The following is a 25,711-nucleotide window of genomic DNA, read 5'->3' as shown; positions in this document are numbered from 1 at the left end:
ATGATCCTCATCGCACCATATTGGCCTCAGCAGATATGGTTCCCTCTACTTCTGGAGTTGTCCTCTAGGGATCTTTGGAGGCTGGACTGTTTTCCGTCCCTCATCACCCAGAATGAGGGGTCTCTTCTGCATCCCAACCTCCAGGCCCCAGATTTCACGGCTTGGATGTTGAGAACTTAGAACTTGCATCCCTCCAACTAAATGAGGGTGTCTGTAAAGTCCTCCTTGCTTCAATAAAATATTCCATGAAGAGATTATATAATCTTAAATGGAGAAGGTTTGCCATCTGGTCTGAGGGTAATGCTCTAGATCCATTCTCTTGCCCTGCCCAAAAGTGCTTGAATATCTTCTGCACCTTTGAGTCTGATTTAAAAACCAGCTCTGTAAGGGTTCATCTCAGTGCAATTGACACTTATTCCCATGTGAAAAGTAAGCCCATCTCTTTGCAGCCTTTAGTTGCTGGGCTCTTGGGGGGGGTTGCTGTGGCTAAAATCTCTGATCAGACCCCCTACAGTATCATGGGATCTTAACGTCATTCTTATCCAGCTGATAAAAGCCCCTTTTGAGCCACTTGACTCTTCCCACCTGAAGTATCTGACCTAGAAAGTCTTGCTTTTGGTGACAGTCACTTCAGCTCACAGGGTCAGCGAAATTCAGGCCCTAGTAGCTGATCCACCTTACACAAATTTTCATCACAACAGAGTAGTTCTTCAAAGGGATATAAACATAGAGGACCAAATTCTATAAATAGTGCTGAAAAATAGTGTGCTAAGTGCTATTCTATAAATGGTGCTTAATGTTTATAGCAGTGTATAGCAAGCCCAGTCCAGGAGTACCACTTGCCAGTCGGGTTTTCAGGATATCCACAATGAATATTAATGGACTTGATTTGCATATACTGCCTCCATTATATGCAAATCTCTTTCATGCATAATCATTGTAGATATCCTGAAAACCTGACTGGCAAGGCATACTGTAGGACCCCACTTGGGAAACACTGGTTTATAAAATACACTTAGGGCTAGAATCTGAAAATCATAGAAGCTCTCCTCCAACTGAAGCCTGTTGCATTTCCTGGGCCACCACTGCACCGGCAGCTCCCCCACACCATGACCATGCTGGCACCTCCCCACATGCTGGTCTTCCACCGGTAGAAGAGAGCACTGGGCTTAAAAAGGGTGAATGTGAAAAGAGAGTCCTCTTTCCAGGAGGAGAGCAGTGCCTCATGCTCTGAGCCAATATGGAGAATCTGCTTGGTAGGGAGATGGAGACAAGAAGAAGACCCACATAGCTAGAGAACAAGGAAATAGACCAATAGGATCAGTGCCTGAGACTAGAGCACGGTCCATGTCACTAAGGGCACTTATGCCAGCACTTTATGTTAGAAGAACAAATATGAAAAACAAATGCAGAACATGCACACATAAATGTGGGGGCAGAATACTGGAAATGAACCTGGGAGGACAAAGAATGGTAGAGATTGGCTTAATTAGAGATACAGATAGGTTGGTTGGGGGGTGGAGAGTGATCAGAAAGGTCTAAAGGTCTGAAACCTTGGAAATTGAAAAGGGTCTGACCATCAAAACAGGTTGGGAACCCCATCATCAGAAGGGATCAGTTGCCTGGTCTGAGGCTGAGGGAGGAGAGAATCAGCTGAGGGGAGAGGGTGAGAGAGGAGACTACAAATGTGGTACACCTCGCTGTTCCCTGTTATGAAAGGTTTTCCTTTACAAATGGTCAGAACCATTGACTGAGATAGATGTGTTCCAAATCAGGGCTAGCAACCCAGAGAAGGATTGGTGGAAATAGACTGAAAATGTAGAGAGAGAATCTTGAGCATGTTCTGAAGACAAAATGGATTACTCTATAGTAACGGTATTCATTTCATCATAAATTTTTAATGGCTTTCAGGTACTACTACTACTACTAATAGCATTTATATAGCGCTACCAGACGCACGCAGCGCTGAACATTTGACATAGAGAGACAGTCCCTGCTCAAAGAGCTTACAATCTAGGTAGTATGTATATCTATATCTGTATTGACATAGATACATAGATCTATATCTTTCTATCTAGATCTATATCTGTATAATCCTGTAAACCATTTCTGAGGCCTTTCATTTCTCTCTTTTCTATGGAAACATACATGCCTTCTTAATATCTATTGTGTCCCCATAACCATTATTTCTTATGCCTCATGACCCTCCTAAGCACGTACTTACCTGCTCCATGAAGTCCTTTATTTAATTTTACAGGATAGGAAGAGGAGGGGAAGTGGTGACCATGCTAGATTACTTTCTAGCCTTTGTTTTTCATATTCTGATCCCATCACCTTGTGCCCATTCAGGTTTGGATTACTTGAAAGTAATATAATCCCTATCATGCCTTGTTTTCTAATATATACTTGGTCTAGTTTTTCTTCTACTGACAATAAGATTGCTTTTGTATCAGTGCATGAAAAGAAGATTACCTAGTTACAATCAAAATAAATATCATTGTTGTCACAGAGGGACAAGTGGGAGTTGTTCAGCTTGAGATAACCTGTCAAAAAGTATTGCAGGTTTGATGAAGGCATGTGAGAGTGGATAACTGATTGAAATGGCATCCTCACAGGATACTGAATTAAGAAGTCTGAGGATGATTAAAATAATTATAGTATGTAGAGTGGTTTATGAAGTACTGAAGCAACTTATTACAAATGTGTTTGTTCAGCGCCAAATAGAAACATTTTCTTAACATGTTTTTTCCCTCTAATCACTGCTGGTATTTTTGTCTCCTGCAAATGTGTTTTTATCATACTAATTGTTTAACAGCACAGAGGAACTCACCTAATCTTATTCTGCTGCAGAAGATGTTAAATTATTGAGCGCACAAGAAAGGGATAGATTCTCCCACGTACCTGACTTGTTTAACCTAATTGCTCTGTACATAAATCTATTTTTGTCTGCACTTGTTTACTTAATGTTATGCTGGAATTTTCTGGCTGTACAGTATGGCCCTGATTTTATAACAAGACGCCTATGTGAAAAGGTCCAAAAAGGTGCCTATTTTATAAAAGCCTATGAGAGGTCTTTTACAAAGGCACGCTAGTGTTTTTAGAGCACGCTAAATGCTAGAGACTCCCATAAAAATATATGAGTGTCTCTAGTGTGTTAGCACCTGCATATTTAGCGCACATGCTAAAAACGCTAGCGCCTTTGTAAAAACACCCCTACATGCAGTGCACATGTAAGAATGCACCATTTTATTGATGCATGTATAAACTAATACAATCAATGGTACTAAGCCACATAGACTACTGCAACGGAATCTATGCGGGATGTAAAGAACAACTCACAAAGAAACTCTTGACCGCCAGAACACAATTCGAAAGTGCCAAACCCCCCTGAGAAAAAATACATTGGCTCCCAATTAATGAATGCATTTCCTTCAAAATCTGCACCTTGATCCACAAAATTATCTACGGTATAGTTTCAGGTTACATGATAGACCTCATAGATCTACCAAACAGAAACAGAACCGTATCATCTTGAACATACCTAAACCTGCACTACCCAAGCTGCAAAGGACTCGGATACAAAGCAACCTAGACAACCAGCTTCTCCTACATAGGCACACAATTATGGAACGCACTACCAAAACATTGAAAACAATCTACGACCACCTAAACTTCAGGAAATCATTAAAAACTTACCTGTTCAAAAGGGCATATCCTACTGATCCAACATAGATGTCTACATTCTGCAACTCGGCAAACCCTACAATCGTATTGGACATTATTTAACCTTCCCTCTCTTTGACCCCATTGTATCTGATTCAAATGTAATTTCACCTTATATTTTTTTTCTCTACCGGTCTTGGCAATCACAGTACGGTATTGTGAAAGCAATACCTGCAAATAGGTGGGAAAATGTGGGATAGAAATGTAATAAATAAATACGCTTGTATTTGGATGCATAATTTTATAAGGGCCCTTTTCCACCTGTAAAACTTGCATTACACATGAAAAATACTTTGTAGAGTTAACTCCTTAGAACACAGGAGAAGCTGGTGGAGGGCTGTTGTGTGGAGTCCACAGAGGATGTTCTGCCATTCATGATGTCATCATTATGACTAAACAGTCTAATTAATTGTGTGCAAAGTAGTTTCTCGAGGACAAGCAGGCTTACAGATTCTCACAAGTGGGTGATGCCGACCTGCATTGCCCAGTCTGGGACTTATGAAAAGTATAAGTAGAGCTTTGTGGAACACGAGACATGCTCCGCTGCACATGTGCGAGTGACTTCCCACCTACTGCAAGAACGCAGTCACCTCAATTCTTTTTGGTGAGAAGAGGGCATGTTTTTTTACCATCTCCTCACATCGCTCATTCCAAAAGAGCTTTTTGTGCCCTTCGGCAATTTTTTTTTCTCCTTAAACTGTGTTCCCAGTTGTGGAACCCCCTTCCTTTGCTTTTCCCTTACATTTTTACTTTATTTTGCCAAGTTTTAATTTTCCTTTCTTTTTTGTCATCATTCAGACGCTTTTAGGCCTTGACTTCGGCCGAGATTTTTCCCTTCATCTTTTGCCGTGCTTTGCCTCTTTTTCAGGCACCATCACTTCGTTTAATTTAGCCGAGGAAGTTTATCCTTCCATGTCCATGAAGGTTCCCAGTGGCTTTAAGTGCTATATCCAGTGTAATCGGATAGTCTCTGAGAAGGGTACCCATTCTTGGTGTCTTCAGTGTCTTAGGCCTGACCATAGCCCTACTAACTGTGTTCTCTGTCTTCGCATGAAGCAGAGGACCCAGGTTTCCAGAGAGGCTCAAGAGAAGATTTTTAGACCCAAGTCCGGTTCCTCAATGTCGGCATCAAGGACGGAGGTATCCGCGTCAATGTTGAGCATCGCACTGGCATCGGGAGCGTTGGTAAGCATGGCTGCTGCTAGACTGTTAGACACTGGGAGCAGTGAAGCATCGATTAGGATGCCACCTGCCTCAAGGCGTCCTGTTGTACAGGGCCCTCGGGACCATCCATCTTCGGACTTGACCCCAATGCAAAGTGTAGATTCAACATCATACTTGGCACCGAGGAGACTCGGTGACACGCTTTGGGTGAAGGCCAAGAAGCATCTTCATCGATTGCCCTCAACGCACGGTGCCGGGAGCTCCAGGGTGTCGAAGGATTCGGCACCAGAGAAGCATCAACACCAGGAGGACTGGTCACCCTTCATACAGGATGTGCTGATGCATTGGTCTCCCAGCAGCCAAGACTCAGCTCCTATATCAACGCCGGCACCTCTGCAACCTGCACCTGAACAGGCACCCCAGCTTTTCACAGTGTCGGCCCTTGATGAGCGCATCTGAGCCTTGCTCCCTGAGCTGCTGGATGGCCTAATGCAATGGTTTGCATCGACATTGGGGGTGCTTACTCCTACCCTGCCTACCGTTGCAGCCCCGCTTGGCCCCAGACTGTGGTGCAGCCTCCAATACTAATGCTGCATTTGTCTCCAGTGTCATCTGCCACCCAAACAGGCACTCCCTTCTTGTCAATGGAGGAAGCTTTGCTGGAGTCGAGGCGGGAACCGATTTCGTGATGCCGTTCTCAAGGACCTTGTTCCTCCACGTCGAGGCAGGTTCAGTCTCGACACTCCCATCGAGAGGTATTGTCTGACACCAAACAAAGTGCTCATGGGATTCAGAGGAGGATCCAAGGTACTTTTCCTTGGATGAGTCCTATGGAATTCCCTCTGAACCCTCCCCTCCACTTGAACGGAGAAAGTCTCCTCCGGACTGCCTTTTATTCCCTTCTTTTGTCAAGGAAGTGGCTCATTCCATTCCATTTCCTTTGAAAGTGGAGGATGAACCCAGGGCCAAGATGCTTGAGGTCCTGTACTACACGTCTCCTCCTAGGGAGGCTGTAACTGTCCCTCTCCACAAGGTACTCCAGGAAATCCTCGTTAGGAATTGGGAGTCCCCTCTGTCAGTCGCGGTCATACACAAGAAGATCGATACCATGTATCAGAACCGGAGTACACCTTTTTTGACAAGCCTCAGTTGCCTCGCAATTCCATGGAATCCTCTCTTAAAAGAGCCAGGAGTTCCAGGGACTATGCCTTGGTGCCCCAGGTAGAGAAGCTAGAACCGTGGATTCTTTTGGGAGGAAGATGTACCAGACTTCAGTGCTCATCTCCGGAATACAATCTTACCAGCTCTTCACAAGCATCTGCTTGTGAAACTCAGTGCGCAAGTTGTCGAACCTGGCTGAGATGCTCCATTCGGAGCAGGCCGAGTCACATCACCAGTTGGTCAAGCAGCAAAAGGCGTGTCGAAAGTTCTTGGCCAGGGGCACTTACAACACAGGCTCTCCAGACAGGGTGGGATTGGCGGTTGTATACTGCTCGATAGTCCACTGCACAGGAGTAGAAGTAAAGCCTGCAGATGTTCCAGGCTTCACTACTTTAACTTGTTGTGAGGCATATTGGCTTGAAGACATGTAAGAGGTAAATGCTGCAGACTCGCTCCCACTGATCATGCTGCCATTTTGACTCCACTACCAATTAGGGCCTATAAATATATTTCTTGACTAGCTTTCAGGAACTAGCATGCCCTTTCTCAAGAACAGAATGCACAAAAGGCAACTAGGCAATATTCAAAAGAAGCATATTTTGGGATTTAGGTAATCCTATGCTACTGGAAGGGCTGTGTGAGGAATTCAGTTTGTTTGTTTTTTATTATTTTGAAATTATGTATGATGGTATATTTTTATGTTTTATGTATATGTCTTGTTACCCACCTAGTTATTAAATGTTAAAATAAATAAATAAAAGTTAAACATTATCAGTGGCTGGCAACTGTAAAACATCACTCTTCTTGCATTTTCAGAACTTATACAGTTACGATATTATCAGGCCAAAAATCTGACTAAATGTCCTGCTTAAATTAATGCAGTCACTACACCAGCTGAAAATCTGCCCCACCATAACCAGAAAATATAAGTGAATCATACAAAACATTCCAGTAATAGTCTGAAGAGGAAAGGAGAGGAGGATATAATTTGATGGGTGATCAGGAAGTGACAGGCAGTAGAAATTTATGGTTAATGCATTAAAAAGCCCAGATCTTTGAGGATTCCTTTCTTGTCACTTCGAGACTGTCATTTCATGTAAACTTCAGAAGTCTTATGTTCTTGAATTATTTTAAATCTTCCTTTCGGTATTTTCATAAGGTCATTGATGCAGTGCTCTGTTCCCAAAAGGTGCTGTCCCAAGGAGGTACTGCTTTGATCTGCTCTGTGGCATGTGATCTTCCATCTACTGTAGCTGATTTGATCTGTGTCTTAACATCTGGTGTGTCTCACAGTTTTTTTTTTTGTCTAAGATTTGATTACTTACCTTTCCAAATCCAAGCTGTTAGCATTCATCTTCACAGTTTTTGCACTGAATAATACTTTATGGTTCTGTCTATTTCTCTGGACCTCTCAGCTGCTTTTAACTTTGTGAACCACTCTCTCCTTCTACTACTAATAATAATCATTTCTATAGCACTACTAGGCGTACGCAGCGTTGTACACATTATATACAGGTACTTTCTCTGTCCCTAGGGGGCTCACAATCTGAGGGGCCCTTTTACTAAGCCGTCTATGTGCGCCAAAATGGAGTTACCGCACAGCTACCGCATGATTCTTGCGGTAATTTCATTTTTGCCACGCATCCGATAAATAATTTTTCTGCTGCACGTATTGGACGCACGTCAAGTGGCATTTGGCACGCGTAGGTCATTACCACCCCGTTAGTATGTGAGACTTTACCACTAGGTCAATGGCTGACGGAAAGGTCTCAGACCCAAAATGGATACGCGGCAATTTTCATTTTACCACACGTCCATTTTCGGCGAAAAGTTTAAAAAGGCCTTTTTTACAGGTGCGCTGAAAAGTGATTCTGCGCGTGCCCAAAACCCGCGCCTACAGTACTGCAGGCCATTTATCAGCACACCTTAGTAAAAGGCCCCGAAGTTTTGGGACTATTCTATACTGTTCTATACTGGGGAAGAAGTATTGTCGGTTAGAGAGGAATAAGGTGAACCAGTATAGTTCACCTTATTCCTCTCTAACCGACAATACTTCTTCCCCCTACCCACTGTCCTATGGTGTCCTGCAGAGATCAGTTCTATCCCCTCTCTTGTTCAATTTGTTCCTAGCTTCTCTCACCACCCTGATGCAGTTTTCTGGGATTTCCAACCATTTCTATGAAGGTGATATTCTTCTGCTTTTCCCTGTTAAATCCACGTCACTTTCCATTGAACCACTTCAGGATTGTTTAGTTCTTATTTCAAACTGGCTGTTAGACCACCAGCTCATTCTCAATAAAGACAAAACAGTAGCTTGCTGGTTTACTAGTGGTCTAACTATTCCCACTGTCCCGTTGGCTCTCTTTGATACTGTGATTCAACCAGTTCCCCACTACCTTGGTGTTATCCTTAACTCTAATCTCACTTTTTCTCCTGAGGTTTCCAACCTTTACAAAACTGGTTTTTGCATGCTGAGACAATTGTGTTGTTTGAGAAGGTATTTCACATCCTCCATTTTTCATACGCTTATTCTAGCTCTCTTAACTACTAGGTTGGTCTACTGCAATATTGTGTATCTAGGATGTTCCAAATCACTTCGTAAAAAACTCTAATCTTTGCAAAATACAACCATGTGCCTCCTTTCCCATCAAGAGTTTATTCTTTAAAAACTGGACTCGACACGAGTCGTGTTTCGGCCATTCAGGCCTACCTCAGGAGTCTCTGTATGGCAAAGTGTTATTGGTTCTCATAAGGAGAGTCTTGTGCAAACACTGAATTTCTCTAACAACACCTTAGGAAAATGGAGAAAGAAAACTTCTGAGCTTCTTAATGAGAGTGTGAGCGTCACTGTTCTCGAAGCATGAGTCCAGTAGAAGTTTGTTTGGCGTCATCCATCTTGTCACCTTCGCGGTGTTCTTTTCTTGGTTTTTCCAATGCGGAGGTCCACTTTCTTCTGTGTTTGCCGTCCTTTCCCATCTTCATAAACATGATCACATCTCCTCTTATCTTCAGCAATACCACTGGCTCCCTGTGGAACCGCTAGATATTTATAAACCGCTTACCATAACTTTCAAAGCTTTTTGCTTAGACTTACATCCCTACTTAGCCACACTTACCATCCCATATTCCCCTCCCCATTTGCTTTGATCCAGAAACGACTTTCGTCTTGTTCTCCCTGGCCCTCGCTCTGCTCAACTTGAGTCAACTAGACAGTGGGCTTTCTTCTTTGCAGCCCCTTTTCACTGGAATTCACTCCCTTTGTCACTCCGCTCAGAGCAATCTTTCAAAGAACTTTAAATGTGACTTTAAAACTTGGCTCTTCCATTCAGAATTTGATATCAATGGTTAACCCCTTTTGCAGATTCTCCATGATTTGCTGCTTTGGTTGGTTCCTCGCTGACAGACTGCGTGATCTAATTTTTTGTTTAGGGCTCCTTTCCCATCCCCTTTCTCCCTTCCCTACCCTAGTGTTTTTATGTGCTTGTATGCTAGGTGTGTTTTCTTTCCTATTAATTTTGTAGTTCCTTTTCATTTCCTTTTCATTTGATGTATTTTTAATCTGTGAACTGCGTGGATCTGCCAGTTAGGTAAAGTGGTGCAGAAAGTTGTAATAAACATAAACATATAATACATTATAGAAGAAGCATTAGAGAAGGATCCCTTTCTGTTAAAATCTTTGGCTCAGTGTGCAGTGGTGGCCAAAACAGCAAAGAGAATGCTAAGAATTATTAGGAAAGGAATAGAGAATAAAACAAAGAATATTATAATACCTCTGTACCGCTCCATGGTGCAACCTCACCTTGAGCATTGTGTGCAATTCTGGTCACCACGCCTAAAAACAAAATGTAGCAGAATTAGAAAAGATACAAAGAAGGGCGACCAAAATGATTAAGGGGATGGAATGACTCTCATATGAGGAAATGCTAAAGAGGTTAGAGCTGTTCAGCTTGGAGAAGAGATGGCTCAGAGGAGATATGACAGAGGTCTACAAAATCCTGAGTGGAATGGAAAGGGTAAACATGAATTAACTGTTTACTGTTTCAAAAAGTACAAAGATTAGGAGACATGCCATGAAATTACGTGGACGGGCATAATCGAAAGGGGCGCCCAAGTTTTCCTGAGGACATCCTGGCAGGACGTCCCGGCGATGGGGCGGGGAATCCCATACTATCGAAACAAGATGGGCGTCCATCTTTCATTTTGATAATATGGTCAGGGATGCCCAAATCGCGAAATTTAGGTCAACCTTAGAGATGGTCATCCTTACAGATGGTCGTCCCCGATTTTCGGCCATAATGGAAACCCAAGGATGCCCATCTCAGAAACGACCAAATCCAAGCCGTTTGGTCATGGGAGGAGCCAGCATTCGTACTGCAATGATCCCCCTGACATGCCAGGACACCAACTGGGCACCCTAGGAGGCACTGCAGTGGACTTCACAAATTGCTCCCAGGTGCATAGCTCCCTTACCTTGTGTGCTGAGCCCCCCAAAACCCACTCCCCACAACTGTACACCACTACCATAGCCCTAAGGGGTGAAGGGGGCACCTACATGTTGGTACAGAGGGTTTCTGGTGGGTTTTGAAGGGCTCACATTTACCACCACAAGTGTAACAGGTAGGGGGGGATGGGCCTGGGTCCGCCTGCCTGAAGTGCACTGCACCCACTAAAATTTCTCCAGGGACCTGCATACTGCTGTGATGGAGCTGGGTATGACATTTGAGGCTGGCATAGAGGCTGGCAAAAACTATTTAAAAAGGTTTTTTTTAGGGTGGGAGGGGGTTGGTGACCACTGGGGGAGTAAGGGGAGGTAATCCCCGATTCCCTCCAGTGGTCATCTGGTCAGTTTGGACACCTTTTTGAGGCTTGGTCGTAAAAAAAAATGGACCAAGTAAAGTCTCCCAAATGCTCGTCAGGGACGCCCTTCTTTTTCCATTATTGGTCAAGGATGCCCATGTGTTAGGTACGTCCCAGTCCCGCCTTCGCTATGCTTCTGACACGCCCCCGTGAACTTTGGTCATCCCTGCAATGGAAAGCAGTTGAGGACGCCCAAAATCAGCTTTCGATTATGCCGATTTGGGCAACCCTGGGAGATGGATGCTCATCTCCCGATTTGTGTCGAAAGATGGGCGCCCTTCTATTTCGAAAATAAGCCTGATAGTAATACTATTAAAATTAATAAAAGGAAATATTTTTCTCTCAATGTATAGTTAAACTCTGGAACTTGTTGGCGGTAGATCTGGCAAAAGCAGTTAACGTATCTGGGTTTGAAAAAGGTTTGGATATATTCCTGGAGGTAAAGTCCATAAATTATTATTGAGGTAGTCCCAAGGAAAGCCACTGCTTATCCCTTGGATTAGGTAGTATAGAATTGCTACTTATTGGGATTCTGCCAAGTACTTATGACCTGACTTGATCACTATTGGAAGCAGGATGCTGGACTAGATGTTCTTACATTGAGAGTGTTTCTCATTGTCTGATGAGAGGATTCTTTGATATTTGTTTGTTTGTTTTATTCATATTGCGCTTATTCTTGTTTTAATTTGCATTTCAAAATATTACATCCTGGTGAACTTCTCTTAAAAGGGCCAGAACTGTCAATAGACCCCCTATGTCCCGCATACTGCATTATAATAAGCACAGTTTTTATCTACTGTCTGTAAAAACAAGCCATCTTAGAAGAAAATATTTATAAAATCCAACCCTGGCCTCTCTAAGATTCTCCTTTCTTTCCAAATCTGGTTGAAATTTGCTCCGTAGGACTGTGATTTTTCTCACACTGATCTTCTTTCATTCTTTTTATTTATATGTGCTTTCACCTGTCCATGCTCATTTTTCTTTCTGTTGTGCTTTTTCTCTTTTCTTTCTTTTATGCATCTTTTCCACTCCCTTGGCTTAACAATAAATCATGTGTCCGCAGACTGGAGCCTGGAATAAATGTAAAAGAGATGTGAGAGGCAAATCAAAGACAGTGTGGGCTTGCATCCAATTTGCACTTGCTCTGGGATTCTGTGCTAAAGGTGTCAGTGAATTAGTCTTGAAAGGATAATAAATGAGTTCAGAAGAGCCTCAAGCCTGAAAATGTGCAATTCACACATCCACCACTGTTAACAATCTGGCTTTGTGCTGGTTTATAGACAGTGAAGTCTCTTTGGAAACAGTAAATTTCCATTTTACAGAAAGAGTGTTTTCCATATACAGTGCTTGCTTTCATTAAAACATATAAACAAAACAAATAGAAATAGAAAACTGTTTTACCTCAAAACACTTTTTTTTTCAAAATGTTTCCAGTTCCTAAATACTATAGCTAAAGCAGTTCTGCTTTTATTCCAAGATCTATCAACCAGAAATACCCATTACTTGGGGGAAAATGTGGTCTGTGGGTCCCGATCCGTTATCCCCACAAATCTTCTATTATAGAGTTTGTGGGCTGTGCAACCATCAGAGGCCAGTGCCAGCCATTTTCAGCAGATGCATTTCTAGCTGCTCAGCAGCATTTACCCCTCTCCTGTTCATGCAGAAGGCAATGTTCAGTGGTGCAATATCTATTTAGAGTTAAATGGACAAGATACATGGTTTAGCTTTAACAAAGATACTCCAGTGGTTCCCAAACCTAGTCCTGGATTCACCCATCAGTCAGGTTTTTAGGATATCCACAATGAATATTCATGAAAGAGATTTGATCATGTTTCTCCATTGTTGGTTTCTGATCACTGGTCTTGTTTAAATTATCTTGCTTTGTGTTTAAAATGTTACATGGTTTGGCTCTAGAAAGTTTGACTCAATGGTATTTCCTTCAGTCAGAAAAGATTCTCTGTAAAAAAAATTCCTTTCTGTTAATATTTCCAATATTGGCATCATCTTTTTCATATACATCTGATCCGTTGTGATCTGGAACGAGCTTCCTTTACTGGTGAAGAAACAAACTTATTATGCTTTTCGCAGAAACCATTAAAACTTATCTTTTCCAACAGTTTTTTCTTATTTTCATTTATATAATTGTAGCTCAGTATTTTATTGTAAACCACTCTGGACCCTTTTGGGGAGAAAGCGGACTGTAACTACAGGATTAGATTAGATTGTTGTGTGCTGACAAATTAGTGTGTGCTTAGCATGTGAGACCTACATAATGGGTGGTGGTAAGGGCTCACATGCTAATGTGTTTTAATGGCAATTCACTAATGGCAAAATTAGCACATGTGAAAGAAAGCAGATCCCAAATGAAGTCCTCCAAAGACAATTCTTTATTAAAAGCAAGTACCCAACGTGGTCCACGTTTCGCCCACTCAAGGCCACCCTAGGTGTATGAACTAAAAACAATAGTCAGATAACATGAACATACAAGATATATAAAAAATATATTACAAAACACATAGGAATATATGGATGTCACTAACGTTTAGCGTGCCCTAAATATTAGAGCGTGCTAAAAACGCTAGCGTGCCATTGTAAAAGATCCCCAGAGTTCCCTCTTGTCTTGTCAATAACAAACCCTTTGCATCATGGGAGAACCATTTTTATAGTACTTCCTGGTTGTGTGCCAGAAAGAGAAATCATTAAACAAATACTTAAATCAAAATACGGCCAAGTTACACCATTAAAATCACTTATAAAACACCTTGAAAAAAATGGCAAATTCAGGAAAAATGCTTTGCAAAGATTTTTCATATAAAAAATAATTGCACAGACTTGTCCATAATAAGCTTTGTAACTCTGGTCTTACCACAAAGTTCACGGCAGAAGCTAGCTCTTCGGGTCAGTACCCAAACCAGGGCCAAAAACACAAGTTATATTTCTTTGTTTTTTTTAATTTATCAAAATTTCAAAAATTAAGAAAAAAGAATACTTGTACATAAAAGTATGACATAACAACAACACACAATTATATAATAAAAAAAGAAAAACATTATCTGTCAATCATAGCTAAGGTCCACATTTTAGATCCAAGATGTTAAACAATGGAAATTCTAATTTAAGGAAAACAATAAAGGCATTTTCTTCATCTAACGAATCAGTAGATTCCTGTTAAATTAAATTAAAGAGAGAGCTATTATTGGGGTCCACCAATAGGGGTTGACAAAAAAGCTGTAAGATGGGAAGGCTCATAGAAGACATATTTTACCGATCAGTATCTGATGACGCATTTGCACGGATATCACAAAAATAAAATAGTAGCTCCTAACTGAAGAGCACCTGGTTTCATTAACAAAAATTGTTGGCGTCTCTTCTGGGTGTCCATGGAGACATCTGGAAAAATTTGAATTTTCAATCCCAGGAAAGTCTTATCTATATTTTTAAAGAACATTTTCAACAACCAATTCTTATCAGGTGTCAACACTACAGTGGTAATCAAAGTTGACACCACAACTAAATCAGTATCTGAAGACTCCAGTAAAGCAGAAACATCCAACTCTTGATTATCTTGATCTTGCTGATTGACTATTGATTTAGTAGGTAAATAATATACTTGTGAGAAAGGCGGGGTACTTTCTTCAGCCACTCCTAATATTTCTTTAATATACTTTTTCTATATATCTCGGGGGAGACTGTAAATTGTTAGGAAAATTATGGAATCAGAGATTATTAGTACCATAAACTGTACTTGACACTATATATTACTTCCTATCTTTTATCCCTAGGAACCTGAATATACTAACTTTACCCGACCCTAACATCAAATTGTATCTGTTTCCATACCGGTCTAGGCAATTGCCTTACGGTAAGATGCAAGCCACATTGAGCCTGCAAATAGGTGGGAAAATGTGGGATACAAATGTAACAAATAAATAAAATACTCCTAGAAAAATTATCAAGAGATTCAGTCTTTCTCCTCAAATATGTCAAATCTTTAACAATAGTACTTTGAAGAGTTTGTATATGGTGCAGTTCTTTTTCTTGTACCTTATTTTGTTGAGTTAAAATTTCTAATCCAGAGTTAGTTTCTTTAAATTTCCTTTCCAAATTTGTCAAGTCCTGTGTCAATTTTTGAACTTGAGGGCACAATGCTTTACCCAAGTCCACAATTAAACTCCATAAACTATCAAGGGTGACTTCAGTAGGTTTAGATATGGATAAAGAAAATAAAGTCATCAGTACCTCGGGTTCCTTGTTAATAAAAGAATCTTTCTCCATACTTTCAGCTACTACCTCCCCCACTATGTCAGATGGAACAGCTTCAACCTCTCCTGGTGAAGCTAATAACTCCAGGCTCCTCCGAGCTCCCTGGGGTTGATGAAGTGTCTCTCATCTCTCTTCTCCTGCCCCACCCTTGGTTAAAGGTTTGAGATGCCGACAATGGGGAGCTACTGCCTTGTGGTTGTGGGGGAGGAGCTTTCACGTCGGGGATGAGCGAAAGCTCTAGCCCAGGGAGCGTCCCAGGGTCTCTATCCGCCCCTAAGCGCTCCAGCAGGCTTCCCTCTGGCGTTGCAGGAATCCCAGCCCTTTGAAAATAAGAGTCAAGTAGGCCGGTACCAGAAGGGAAGCTTTGCCGCTGAGAAGCATTGAGAGCGGATCAGCCCCTTCTTTTCGGCATCGCGGTCTAGTTCCAGAGGTCACAGAGCGCTGGCGTGAGCATCAGATGTAGACAGCGGCCATCTTGGATGAAATAGGTGTTCAAAAAGTTATATTTCTTACTGAGCTGAGTGCAGGCCGGTGCCAGGCTTGATCCCGATAGGCTGTAGGGTTTTAAACCACACTTTTTTTTTTTAAATTTCTTTACCAATCTGTGAGTAAATTAACTTCACTCTCACTCCAAAGAAAACTCTCCACTCCAGGATTTATGTTAAATGCAAAACTCAACTTTATTGGAGTGCTACAACAGGCAGATAATCCAAACTTCATACTTTGCCTTAACACACCGTTCATTTCATATCAAACAGTTCAAGTTGCTGAAAGAGGTTTTAGTGCACGACAAAGATGTTTGGTGTAAAACTTAATAGTCTCTTTTTAGTCCTATGGTATTTACATATTTACAGCTCCCACCAGTCCAATACACATCCTTGATCCCTCAGCCGTGCCACTTGGGGTCTGGGTTACATGCCATTGCTCCCCCAGGCAGAGTATGACTTCGATGGTAGGAGTTTACAACTTCCACGTAGTGCTTGTGGATAGAGCATCCAATTCTCCAGTCTCTATGTGCATCGATATGGTGGCGAACAACAGGGTCTCATGGCCTTTGTATGGGATAACTAGGGTCTAGACGCATCTTCTAGAAGATGGCCTCTGTGCTGTTCTAGGCACAGTATAGAATAGCTTTGCCAGCTTAAACCATTCCCAAATAGAAGCTTTACTAGTAGACTCTCAGTTCTTAAGTAAATCTTCTTTATTGTAGTACTCAGCATAAACAAAGAAAATCCAACTTACATTTCAATTGCTTAGACAGAATTGTTGCTTTCTGCACAGAGTCTGCATCTAGCCACTCCAGAGGCAAGGACTTGGCCAGAACCTCAGCCCAGCTGAGAGGGAAAGCTATAACTCTGAAAGGAAATAAGGGGAGAAACTCAGAGTAAATAAAAATGGAATGACTTGGGGAGATGGTGAAAACTCTTGATGGAATTACAGTAAATTAAGGAGGGATCAGCCTGTAGAACAGCTGCTGATCTAAGGCTGATCCCTCCTTACAGGCTGATCTCAAAAGCATGGTAGCAAGACTGGGCTTTCTCACATAGCCAGTAGAGGCATAGAGGGAAGGCTGGCCCTAACTCAGAGCTAATGGCCAATAGGGAAAACTCACGAGTCGATCACAGGATACTGCAAACTAGGGGGGTGTGGAGGAAGCCCCACTACACAGTGCTATCTATACACAGACATGCAGTTGAATAAAAATAATACTGATATTAAATATGTATATATAACAATACACCCCTGCCTCCATGAATATGGGGGCAGAACAGCCTCCTTAATCCAGTTTTCCCGCTGCATTTCCACAATACACATTACCAGTAACAGGACATAAGGGTATCCGAGGTACCACATGTCGCACACCACCTTTTTCAAATACCAATCAGCTCGGCAGACTTTGGGGAGCTTCTTTCCACCGGCTCTCCCTGGTCTTCCTTAATTGCTCCTTAGTTAATGGGATGCCAAACAAACACTCAACATCCTCCTAAGTGGCTCAAGGAGGACCTCTGTCTCTCCCCAAACTCTCCTGATTCACTCTAGTGTCCGGATCAAGTGATACAACCTTTATCTGTGCCTCTTATTTGTTTGTAGAATGTTTTATCAAAACAGAAATAGTTTTCAATTCAAAGTTATTTCGGCAAGGGATACCAAAAATGCAACTGGTATTCTCTTTGGTTGTGTGCCCCTAAGTAATGCTTCTTGAATGACATTTAAAGCTTCATTTTGAGGGATGTTAGTATATAGCTATTCTACATCTAGGATCACTACAATACAATCTTCATCAAAATTTATCTGATTCAAACAATTAATCATATCAGAGGAATCCTTAACGTATCTTGATATTAATGGTACCAATGGTCTTGAAAACTTATCAATAAAAATTGAAATTGGTTCCATGCAGTTCCATTTCGGAACCACAAGTAGTGTTCCCACAGCGCAGCAACACACTACTTTACCCTGGCTTAATAAATTGGAGCTTTAGCTTGTAAGCCTACTGGAGACTGAGGAATGGCTGGTGTAGCTGACTGTAACTCATCTTGGGCTACCACTGAAAAGAGATAAAATGTAAAAAGAGAGAGAGATGCAGATCCTAATGTATGTTTGTCATTAAATAAGCCTGATTTTCTGTCTTAATAGTCAAGATTCCTGATACAGTTAGAGTCTCTTTACCTTAGTTTGCCTTTTTGATCCATAATAACTAAGATACAATGCTAAGTCTCACCGAGGGCCTGATTCACTATGGTTTTTGCTCTTTCTGTCTCTGTGGGAACACCGTGTTATTCCTTTGCATGTCTATTCTACTGTACAAAGCAAAGCTTTTTCTCATAGATGCAGAAGCAGTAATTTACTAAAAGGTAGCCTATGTGCAATGTCCAGAAAAGCACCTCTGCACCTTTATAAAATAGGCTCTCAGAACTGTCCCTAATATCAAACAATTTCTCTTACACAAACTTGTCCTTGCCCCAAAGAATGTATTAATGTGTGCCTGTACTTTATCAGGGGAATTCTATAACTAGGTGCTAACATTTACACGCACACTACCCCTCATTCTAGAAAAGTTTAATTTCATGCTAAGATTTTAGAATACTAGCACTTATGCAGTGAATGTAACATTCATGCATGGATGTGCCAGTTGGGCACTAAGGAGGAGATTCTATATATGGCGCTGAAATCAGTGCCGAATAAGCATATTCTATAATCGGTGCCTAGATTTAGGTGCCATTTATAGAATGCACTTAGTTCATATTTCAGCGCCTAAATCTACGTGCATCCATTTACACCAACGAAAGGGCCTAGTTCATAGATTTAGGCGCACTAAGCCGTATTCTATAACTACATGTGTAAATTTTGGAACACCCACAAAACACCCATTTCCCCACCCATAACTACACCCCTTTTTGCCTGTGCGCATTAGAAGTTTGGCGCACTTCATTACAGAATAACATACATAGTAACGTGGAGGGGCATAATCGAACTGGGCACCCGTCTTTAAGGGCGCCCATATCTGAGGATGTCCCAGGGAAGGGGTGGGGCATCCCGTATTATCGAAACAAGATGGGCATCCATCTTTCGTTTCGATAATACGGTTTGGGACGCCCAAATCTCAACATTTAGGTCGACCATCTTGATATTTAGGTAAACCTTAGAGATGGCCGACCTCGGTTTTTGTCGATAATAGAAACCGAGGACAGCCATCTCAAAAATGACCAAATCCAAGCCATTTGGTCGTGGGAGGAGCCAGCATTTGTAGTGCACTGGTCCCCTCTCACATGCCAGGACACCAACCGGGCACCCTTGGGGGCACTGCAGTGGACTTCACAAATTGATCCCAGGTGTATGGCTCCCTTATCTTGGGTGCTGAGCCCCCCCAAACCCCCTCCAAACCCACTGCCCACAACTGTACAACACTACCATAGCCCTTAAAGGGTAACGGGGGGCACCTAGATGTGGATACAGTGGGTTTTGGGTGGGTTTTCGAGGGCTCCCATTTACCACCACAAGTGTAACAGGTGGGGGGGATGGGCTTGGGTCCGCCTGCCTGAAGTGCACTGCAGTACCCCTAAAAACTGCTCCAGGGACCTGCATACTGCTGTGATGGAGCTGGGTATGTCATTTGAGGCTAGCATAGAGGCTGGCAAAAACATGTTTTTTAATTTGTTTTTTTGGGTGGGAGGGGATTGGTGACCACTGGGGGAGTAAGGGGAGGTGATCCCCGATTCCCTCCGGTGGTCATCTGGTCAGTTTGAATTTCGTTATTGTTTTCATCTCCACCACCTCCCGCGAGAGGGCATTCCAAGTATCCACCACTCTCTCCGTGAAAACATACACTTAGTGAGTTGTGCGCCTAAATTCTAATCAGTGCCAGGTAGGGCTCATTATTGCTTGTTAACTGCTGCATGTTAAGCTTGTTAAATTATGTGCTTTGTTATAGAATCCGTGCCGATTTCGCTGCTGATCTTTAGGCACACTATATAGAATCTGAAGATAAGTGATATTCTACAGACCGTGCGCAGCTGCAAGGGGGACTACATATGGAGGGCATGGGTGAATCCCACACTTAGGCACGTAGGGGTCGATATTCAGCCGGTGGCGTTTAGTATTTTGCTAATTTCCGCCAGCACTAAACCCAGAAATTCAATGCTGGACCATGTCCTGGCACCAGCATTAAATTTCTGGGTTTCCAGAGCTGGCTTACGCATTGCCAGTTAAATGTGATATTCAGCTCTGACTTTTATGTGGTCTTGTTTATGCAGAAAAAGCTCCCAGGTACATAGCTCCCTTACCCTGTGTGCTGAGCCCCCCAACCCCCTCCCCCACCAAAACCCACTCCCCACAACTGTACACCACTACCATAGCCCTTATGGGTGAAGGGGGCACCTAGATGTGGGTACAGTGGGTTTCTGGTGGGTTTTGAAGGGCTCACATTTACCACCACAAGTGTAACAGTTAAGGACCTGTATACTGCTGTCATGGAGCTGGGTATGATATTTGAGGCTGGCAAAAAATATTTTTAAATTTTTTTTTTAAGGGTGGGATGGGGTTAGTGACCACTGGGGGAGTAAGGGGAGGTCATCCCCGATTCCCTCCGGTGGTCATCTGGTCAGTTCAGGCACCTATTTGTGGCTTGGTCATAAGAAAAAAAGGACCAGGTAAAGCACTACGCCTCTGACTTTGCTCATCCCCGCAATGGAAAGCAATTGGGGACACCCAAAATTGGCTTTCGATTATGCCAATTTGGGCGACCCTGTGAGAAGGACGCCAATCTTCCGATTTGTGTCGAAAGATGGGTGTCGTTTACTTTCGAAAATAAACCTGAGAGTCTTTCTGGGCCTACTTTTTATGTGTGTGTATACCTGCTTTACAAAAACCAAGCTGTACTAACTTAACCCTGCTAAATGAGAGAAAAGCCTTCCTGCATTAGGCCCTAAATGGAAGACTAGATAACTAATTTCACACATGAGTTGATATCAGGGCCTCTCTGTGGGTCATTAACACCAATAGCTTGATTGATTCCTCCTAAGTACATCCGTGGTGACACAGCTTTGTTTTTCTCTATCTCACTGCGTGTATGCACTCCGAAATTCATGTGAAAAGAGACATTATTTAATGGTTCCACAGTACATTTCTTTTTCTTCTCCATTGGATTTTGTTGCTGGATACACATAGGAAGTATTTGGTCTTCCATTTATTGATGATGTGGTCCACCAGTGCTGTTTAGAGCCAGACAGTTGTGTATATTTGTATTTGGAAACTGATCTGCTTTAGTAGTTTGAAATAGTGCTGCCGTGTGAAGAAAACAGTACAAACAGCAATGCTTGTTAATAATTGTTGGGATGTTCTTGTTTCCTTTGCATTCATGAAGGTCTTTACAGGCCACTGTGATTTTTAACATGGAGCAACAATTTCTTACATTTTTGAAAGTTATGTTTTCCCTGCTGAACTGAGTTTATGGGGAAGGACTTGATCAAATTTTACTATATATACTGGCTCTTATTTGCTGTGAAACACCAACACCTACATCATAAGCAAAGTAGTTGAAAGACAATCCAGTAGAGAATAAGGGATCACGTTGAAGAGAAACACTGATGGCTCTATATTATTGTAACTATAGTACAGTCTCAATTATCTCACCTTTGCTTATCCAACCATCCAGCATATCTGGCAGACCCACCAGTGACGCCATCGTGTCTCTTTCCGTTTTCCGGCATAGTACAGAGGGAAGTTTCACACCTGAGACAATTTGTTTCAGACACAGGACCCTACTTTTACAGCAAATCAGCACCATTGTGACCCAGGACCCTGCTTATGTTTATGCATGGTTTGAGGGGTTACCATTGTTTTCTGTATTATCTGACTTTTCACTTATTTGTCTGTTTACGTCGTTGTAAACTGCACTTAAGACAGTATTCTACAACTTGGGAGCAGGGGCGTAGCTATCTGGGGCCACGGGGGCATGGGCCCCCACAGATTATGCCCTGGCCCCCTCTACATTTGACCCCGCCATCGCTGCCTGCCCCCCGCCCCGCCGCCGCATCAGGTACCTTGTTTGCTGGCGGGGATCCCCAAACCCCACCAGCCGAAGACCATGCACCATGCATGTAGCCACATGCAGGACATAAGGAATCAGAAACAGATGATCCCACAACGAAGGCGTCGGAGTCGACCGGCGCCGGATTCTATAACAAAGCACATAATTTAACAAGCTTAACATGCAGCAGTTAACAAGCAATAATGAGCCCTACCTGGCACTGATTAGAATTTAGGCGCACAACTCACTAAGTGTATGTTTTCACGGAGAGAGTGGTGGATACTTGGAATGCCCTCTCGCGGGAGGTGGTGGAGATGAAAACAATAACGAAATTCAAACTGACCAGATGACCACCGGAGGGAATCGGGGATCACCTCCCCTTACTCCCCCAGTGGTCACCAATCCCCTCCCACCCAAAAAAACAAATTAAAAAACATGTTTTTGCCAGCCTCTATGCTAGCCGAAGACTCTTCTTCGGCGCCGGTCGACTCCGACGCCTTCGTTGTGGGATCATCTGTTTCTGATGCCTTACGTCCTGCACCATGCATGTAGCCACATGCAGGACATAAGGCATCAGAAACAGATGATCCCACAACGAAGGCGTCGGAGTCGACCGGCGCCGAAGAAGAGTCTTCGGCTGGCGGGGTTTGGGGATCCCCGCCAGCAAACAAGGTACCTGATGTGGCGGCGGGGCGGGGGGCAGGCAGTGATGGCGGGGTCAAATGTAGAGGAGGCCAGGGCGTAATCTGTGGGGGCCCATGCCCCCGTGGCCCCAGATAGCTACGCCCCTGCTCCAAAGTTGTAGAATACTGTCTAAAGTGCAGTTTTGCATGTAACTGCAAAACTGTGTATGTGGGGGGGGGGGGGGGGGGGGGGAATCTAGTAGTTTGTTTGGCAGGTCCAGGCTTTTTTTGACAGCCCGTACCTTTCAAACAACTCTTCTGTGGGAGGATTGTGCCTTGGACGCATGTCCATAAATTTGCATGCTATTAGTTTTGATCATCGGGGCTTTAATTCCCTGCGTTGTTCCGGTGCTAATTCTCATACCCAAGTTGATATACCGCCTTTCTGTGGTTACAGTCAAAGTGGTTTACATATTATATACAGGGATTTATTACGTACCTAGGCAATGGATGTTTAAGTGATTTGCTCAGTAGCTGCAGTGGAAATTGAACCCTGTTCCCCTGGTTTTCAGGCCACTGCACTAACCATTAGGCTACTCTGGGAGAAGGAATGAGGGAGGCTTAAGACCAAACATGAAAGGAATAATGCACATGAAGGAAGCAAGCAACAATATGCTATTAATGGTCTTAATTTCTGTGCGACAGGTCAGAGGAGTTAAAGGAGTCTTTTTGGCCAATCAAAAAATTGATGGAAAAGTGACAACCCTTATCACCTACAACAAAGGTCGTGACTGGGACTATCTGGCTCCACCCAGTGTAGACATGAATGGCAAACCAACCAACTGCAAACCTGTAAGTGTTTGTATTGTGATTTGTTATACGTTGTTATTACTGTTAGAACAATTATTTCTAAACTAGAGATAACTGAAAACCTACTGTAGGAAGAAGACTAATGAAAAGAAGAAAATCTCTATATCAGCTCATATAATAAGATTACTAAACTATGAACAATGGGGTCCTTATTATGCCCTCTTCTCCTTGCTCTTGTCATCTCATACCTTGACATAATTCTCTCTTTGCTGGTGGTCTGCTTCACTGTATCAAATGCTTACAGCTAGGTCAGTCCAATGCAGTTAAACTCCTCTACAATGCTCACCAGTTCGACTGTCACCCCTCTCCTATAAAAAGAACACTGGTTCCCTATCTCTTCTTGAATAAAACTCAAAATACACCTTCTCATCTATAAATCCAGATTTTCTACTGTTCCCCCTTACCTTAACAATCTCCTCATTCCTTATACCCCTCCCTGCTGACAACAACCTCCTCACTCTTCCCCCGCCCTCACGCCTTCGTCTCAATAGTACTCGCAAATCTGTATTTAGCTACCTTGGCCCCAGACTTTGGAACAAACTGCCACGTCACATTATGAACCAACCCACTGTCTCCACTGTCAAATACGTCCTGAAGACACACCTTTTTGTTACTTCTTTCCCTCCCCCATCATAGCCCCTCTCTCTCTCTAACCTCTCTTGCTCAGTTTTTTTTTTTTGCTCCCCTCCACTTCATCTCTTTTGCCTCTGTTTCTCCCCTTTTAAATAGATTTCCATTTTGTAAACTGCTTTAATGCCTGTGTGAAGGCCCTCAATAGTATATCAAGTTTTTTGAAATATGTAATCATAAATATATAAGAAGCCACCTATTTTAATGCAGCAAGAAGGCAGTGTTCTATTCTTTTATATGAATAAATGACCTTTTATAGGATACTGACTAGTGGAAAAATGTCCGCCATGATTTGATGGTGCATGCTTTGCCAATAGGCGTGTGGATGGGTGCATGGGTGGAGTACACTGTTCCCTCTAATCTGAGCGTGAGTCCTCCAACTGCATTTCTACCAGTAGGGGGTGATGCTTCAGTATTGTGTTTTCAATCACTAGGGACAGGCAGGTTCTCTGGAGTCCTATAGATCTTAACCAAAAACCAGAAGAACAGCAACCCTTGTAGCCGTGCAAACAAAACAGTCACAACAAGGGTGACGGAAAAAAGGCGGGGGACAGCAGATGATATAAAAACTTCCACTTTATTGAACATCCAGGACTCAACAGGAGCCGTTTATAAGTTTTTGCATCATCTGCTGTCCTATAGATCTTGCCTGTCCCTCACTATTGAAAATGTGATGGTAGAACAGCACCACCCACTGGCAGGACTGTAGATGGAGGACTCCTCCTCAACTTAGATGGAAGAGTAGTGAAGTGTACAGTTCATATGTAAATTATAAAATACGATAATTTACACATTTTCCAGATACAAGGCTGGTATAAGCGATCGCACCTTAAATGTAAGCACATTTTCAGCCACTTGCATTAGCATTCTTTATAGAACAAGCTTACAGCGGGCACCAAAATCAACCCCTTCTTATAGAATTACCCTTAAAAAAAGGAAAAATGCAGCAACTAAAAATAAGAGAAAGGAAAAAATATGCATGGCAAAGGCTCATTGACAGATTGCAACAGGGCAAATCACTCCTAGAAGTACAGGGCCTGAAATTCAGCTGGCAGCGATCAGCATTTTGCTGACCGCCACCACCGTTAAACCCGAAAATTCAATGTTGGGCCATTGCTTGTTAAGTGATGTTAAGAATGCTGATTGGCTTGTTAAGCCAATTAAGTTACACATTTTGTTACAGAATATGCTTGGATTTCAGTGCAGAATGCTAGGCACGCTATATAGAATCCAGGTGATAGTCTCAATTATGGGAGTTATCTGGATTAGGACTGCTGTTATATAAATAATTCCCTTTGAATCTTTCTGTAGCCTGAAAAGAGTAGTTAAGCATGAACAGAGCTTTGTTCTGCCTACCGACCAGTCTACCCAAATATACAGAAACCTTTTTTCAAGTCCTTAGACCCAAATATGCTTACTCCTATTAGAGGCTGATTTAAATCTGGACCAGAGGGCTACCATGGCTACTCAGTTTAAATTACTTATTGTGGGTAAATGTAGCACTTTTTAAAAACATGTTTTATGCTTTTCAATAAGTAGAACGGGCAGCTTGAATAAACCACCTTGTTTCAGTCTAATACTTCTAAACATTATTAATCACCTTTTCCATTACATCCCAAGGATCAGTCCAGACAAAAGGGTTGAGACCATCCGCCAGCAGGTGGAGATAGAGAACTCTAATAAGTTGTGCCTCATACGCTCCTGCACTTGGCAACCAAACCAGTATTCTCTATCCCCTTCAGCTCCTGTGTGCTGTAGTGACTTCTGTGTGGCCTCATATCCTGTTTGCAGGTTCAGTTGAGTTTGGGGTTGAGAATAACCTGTGCCTCAGGTGTAAACCTAGTGGTCTAGGTCCCTCCCTGCTCCCCCGTTGCCAATTTCCACCTCTTTA

At 42.6% G+C, this 25,711-nt stretch overlaps 1 protein-coding gene across 2 annotated transcripts in view; it reads left to right on the top strand.

Annotated features, from left to right (window-relative positions):
* SORCS2 (sortilin related VPS10 domain containing receptor 2) overlaps positions 1-25,711 on the top strand; it is a 1,538,136-nt gene that overhangs the window by 1,343,743 nt on the left and 168,682 nt on the right. For both annotated transcript variants that reach the window (XM_030191157.1, XM_030191158.1), the window contains one exon: positions 23,026-23,172. In XM_030191157.1, the coding sequence (XP_030047017.1) occupies positions 23,026-23,172 (147 nt within the window). The remainder of the gene's footprint in view (positions 1-23,025; positions 23,173-25,711) is intronic.

This window comes from Microcaecilia unicolor, chromosome 2 (assembly GCF_901765095.1).
Source record: "Microcaecilia unicolor chromosome 2, aMicUni1.1, whole genome shotgun sequence".
Classification (NCBI taxonomy): domain Eukaryota; kingdom Metazoa; phylum Chordata; class Amphibia; order Gymnophiona; family Siphonopidae; genus Microcaecilia; species Microcaecilia unicolor.
This window is presented reverse-complemented; position numbering and strand designations above follow the sequence as displayed.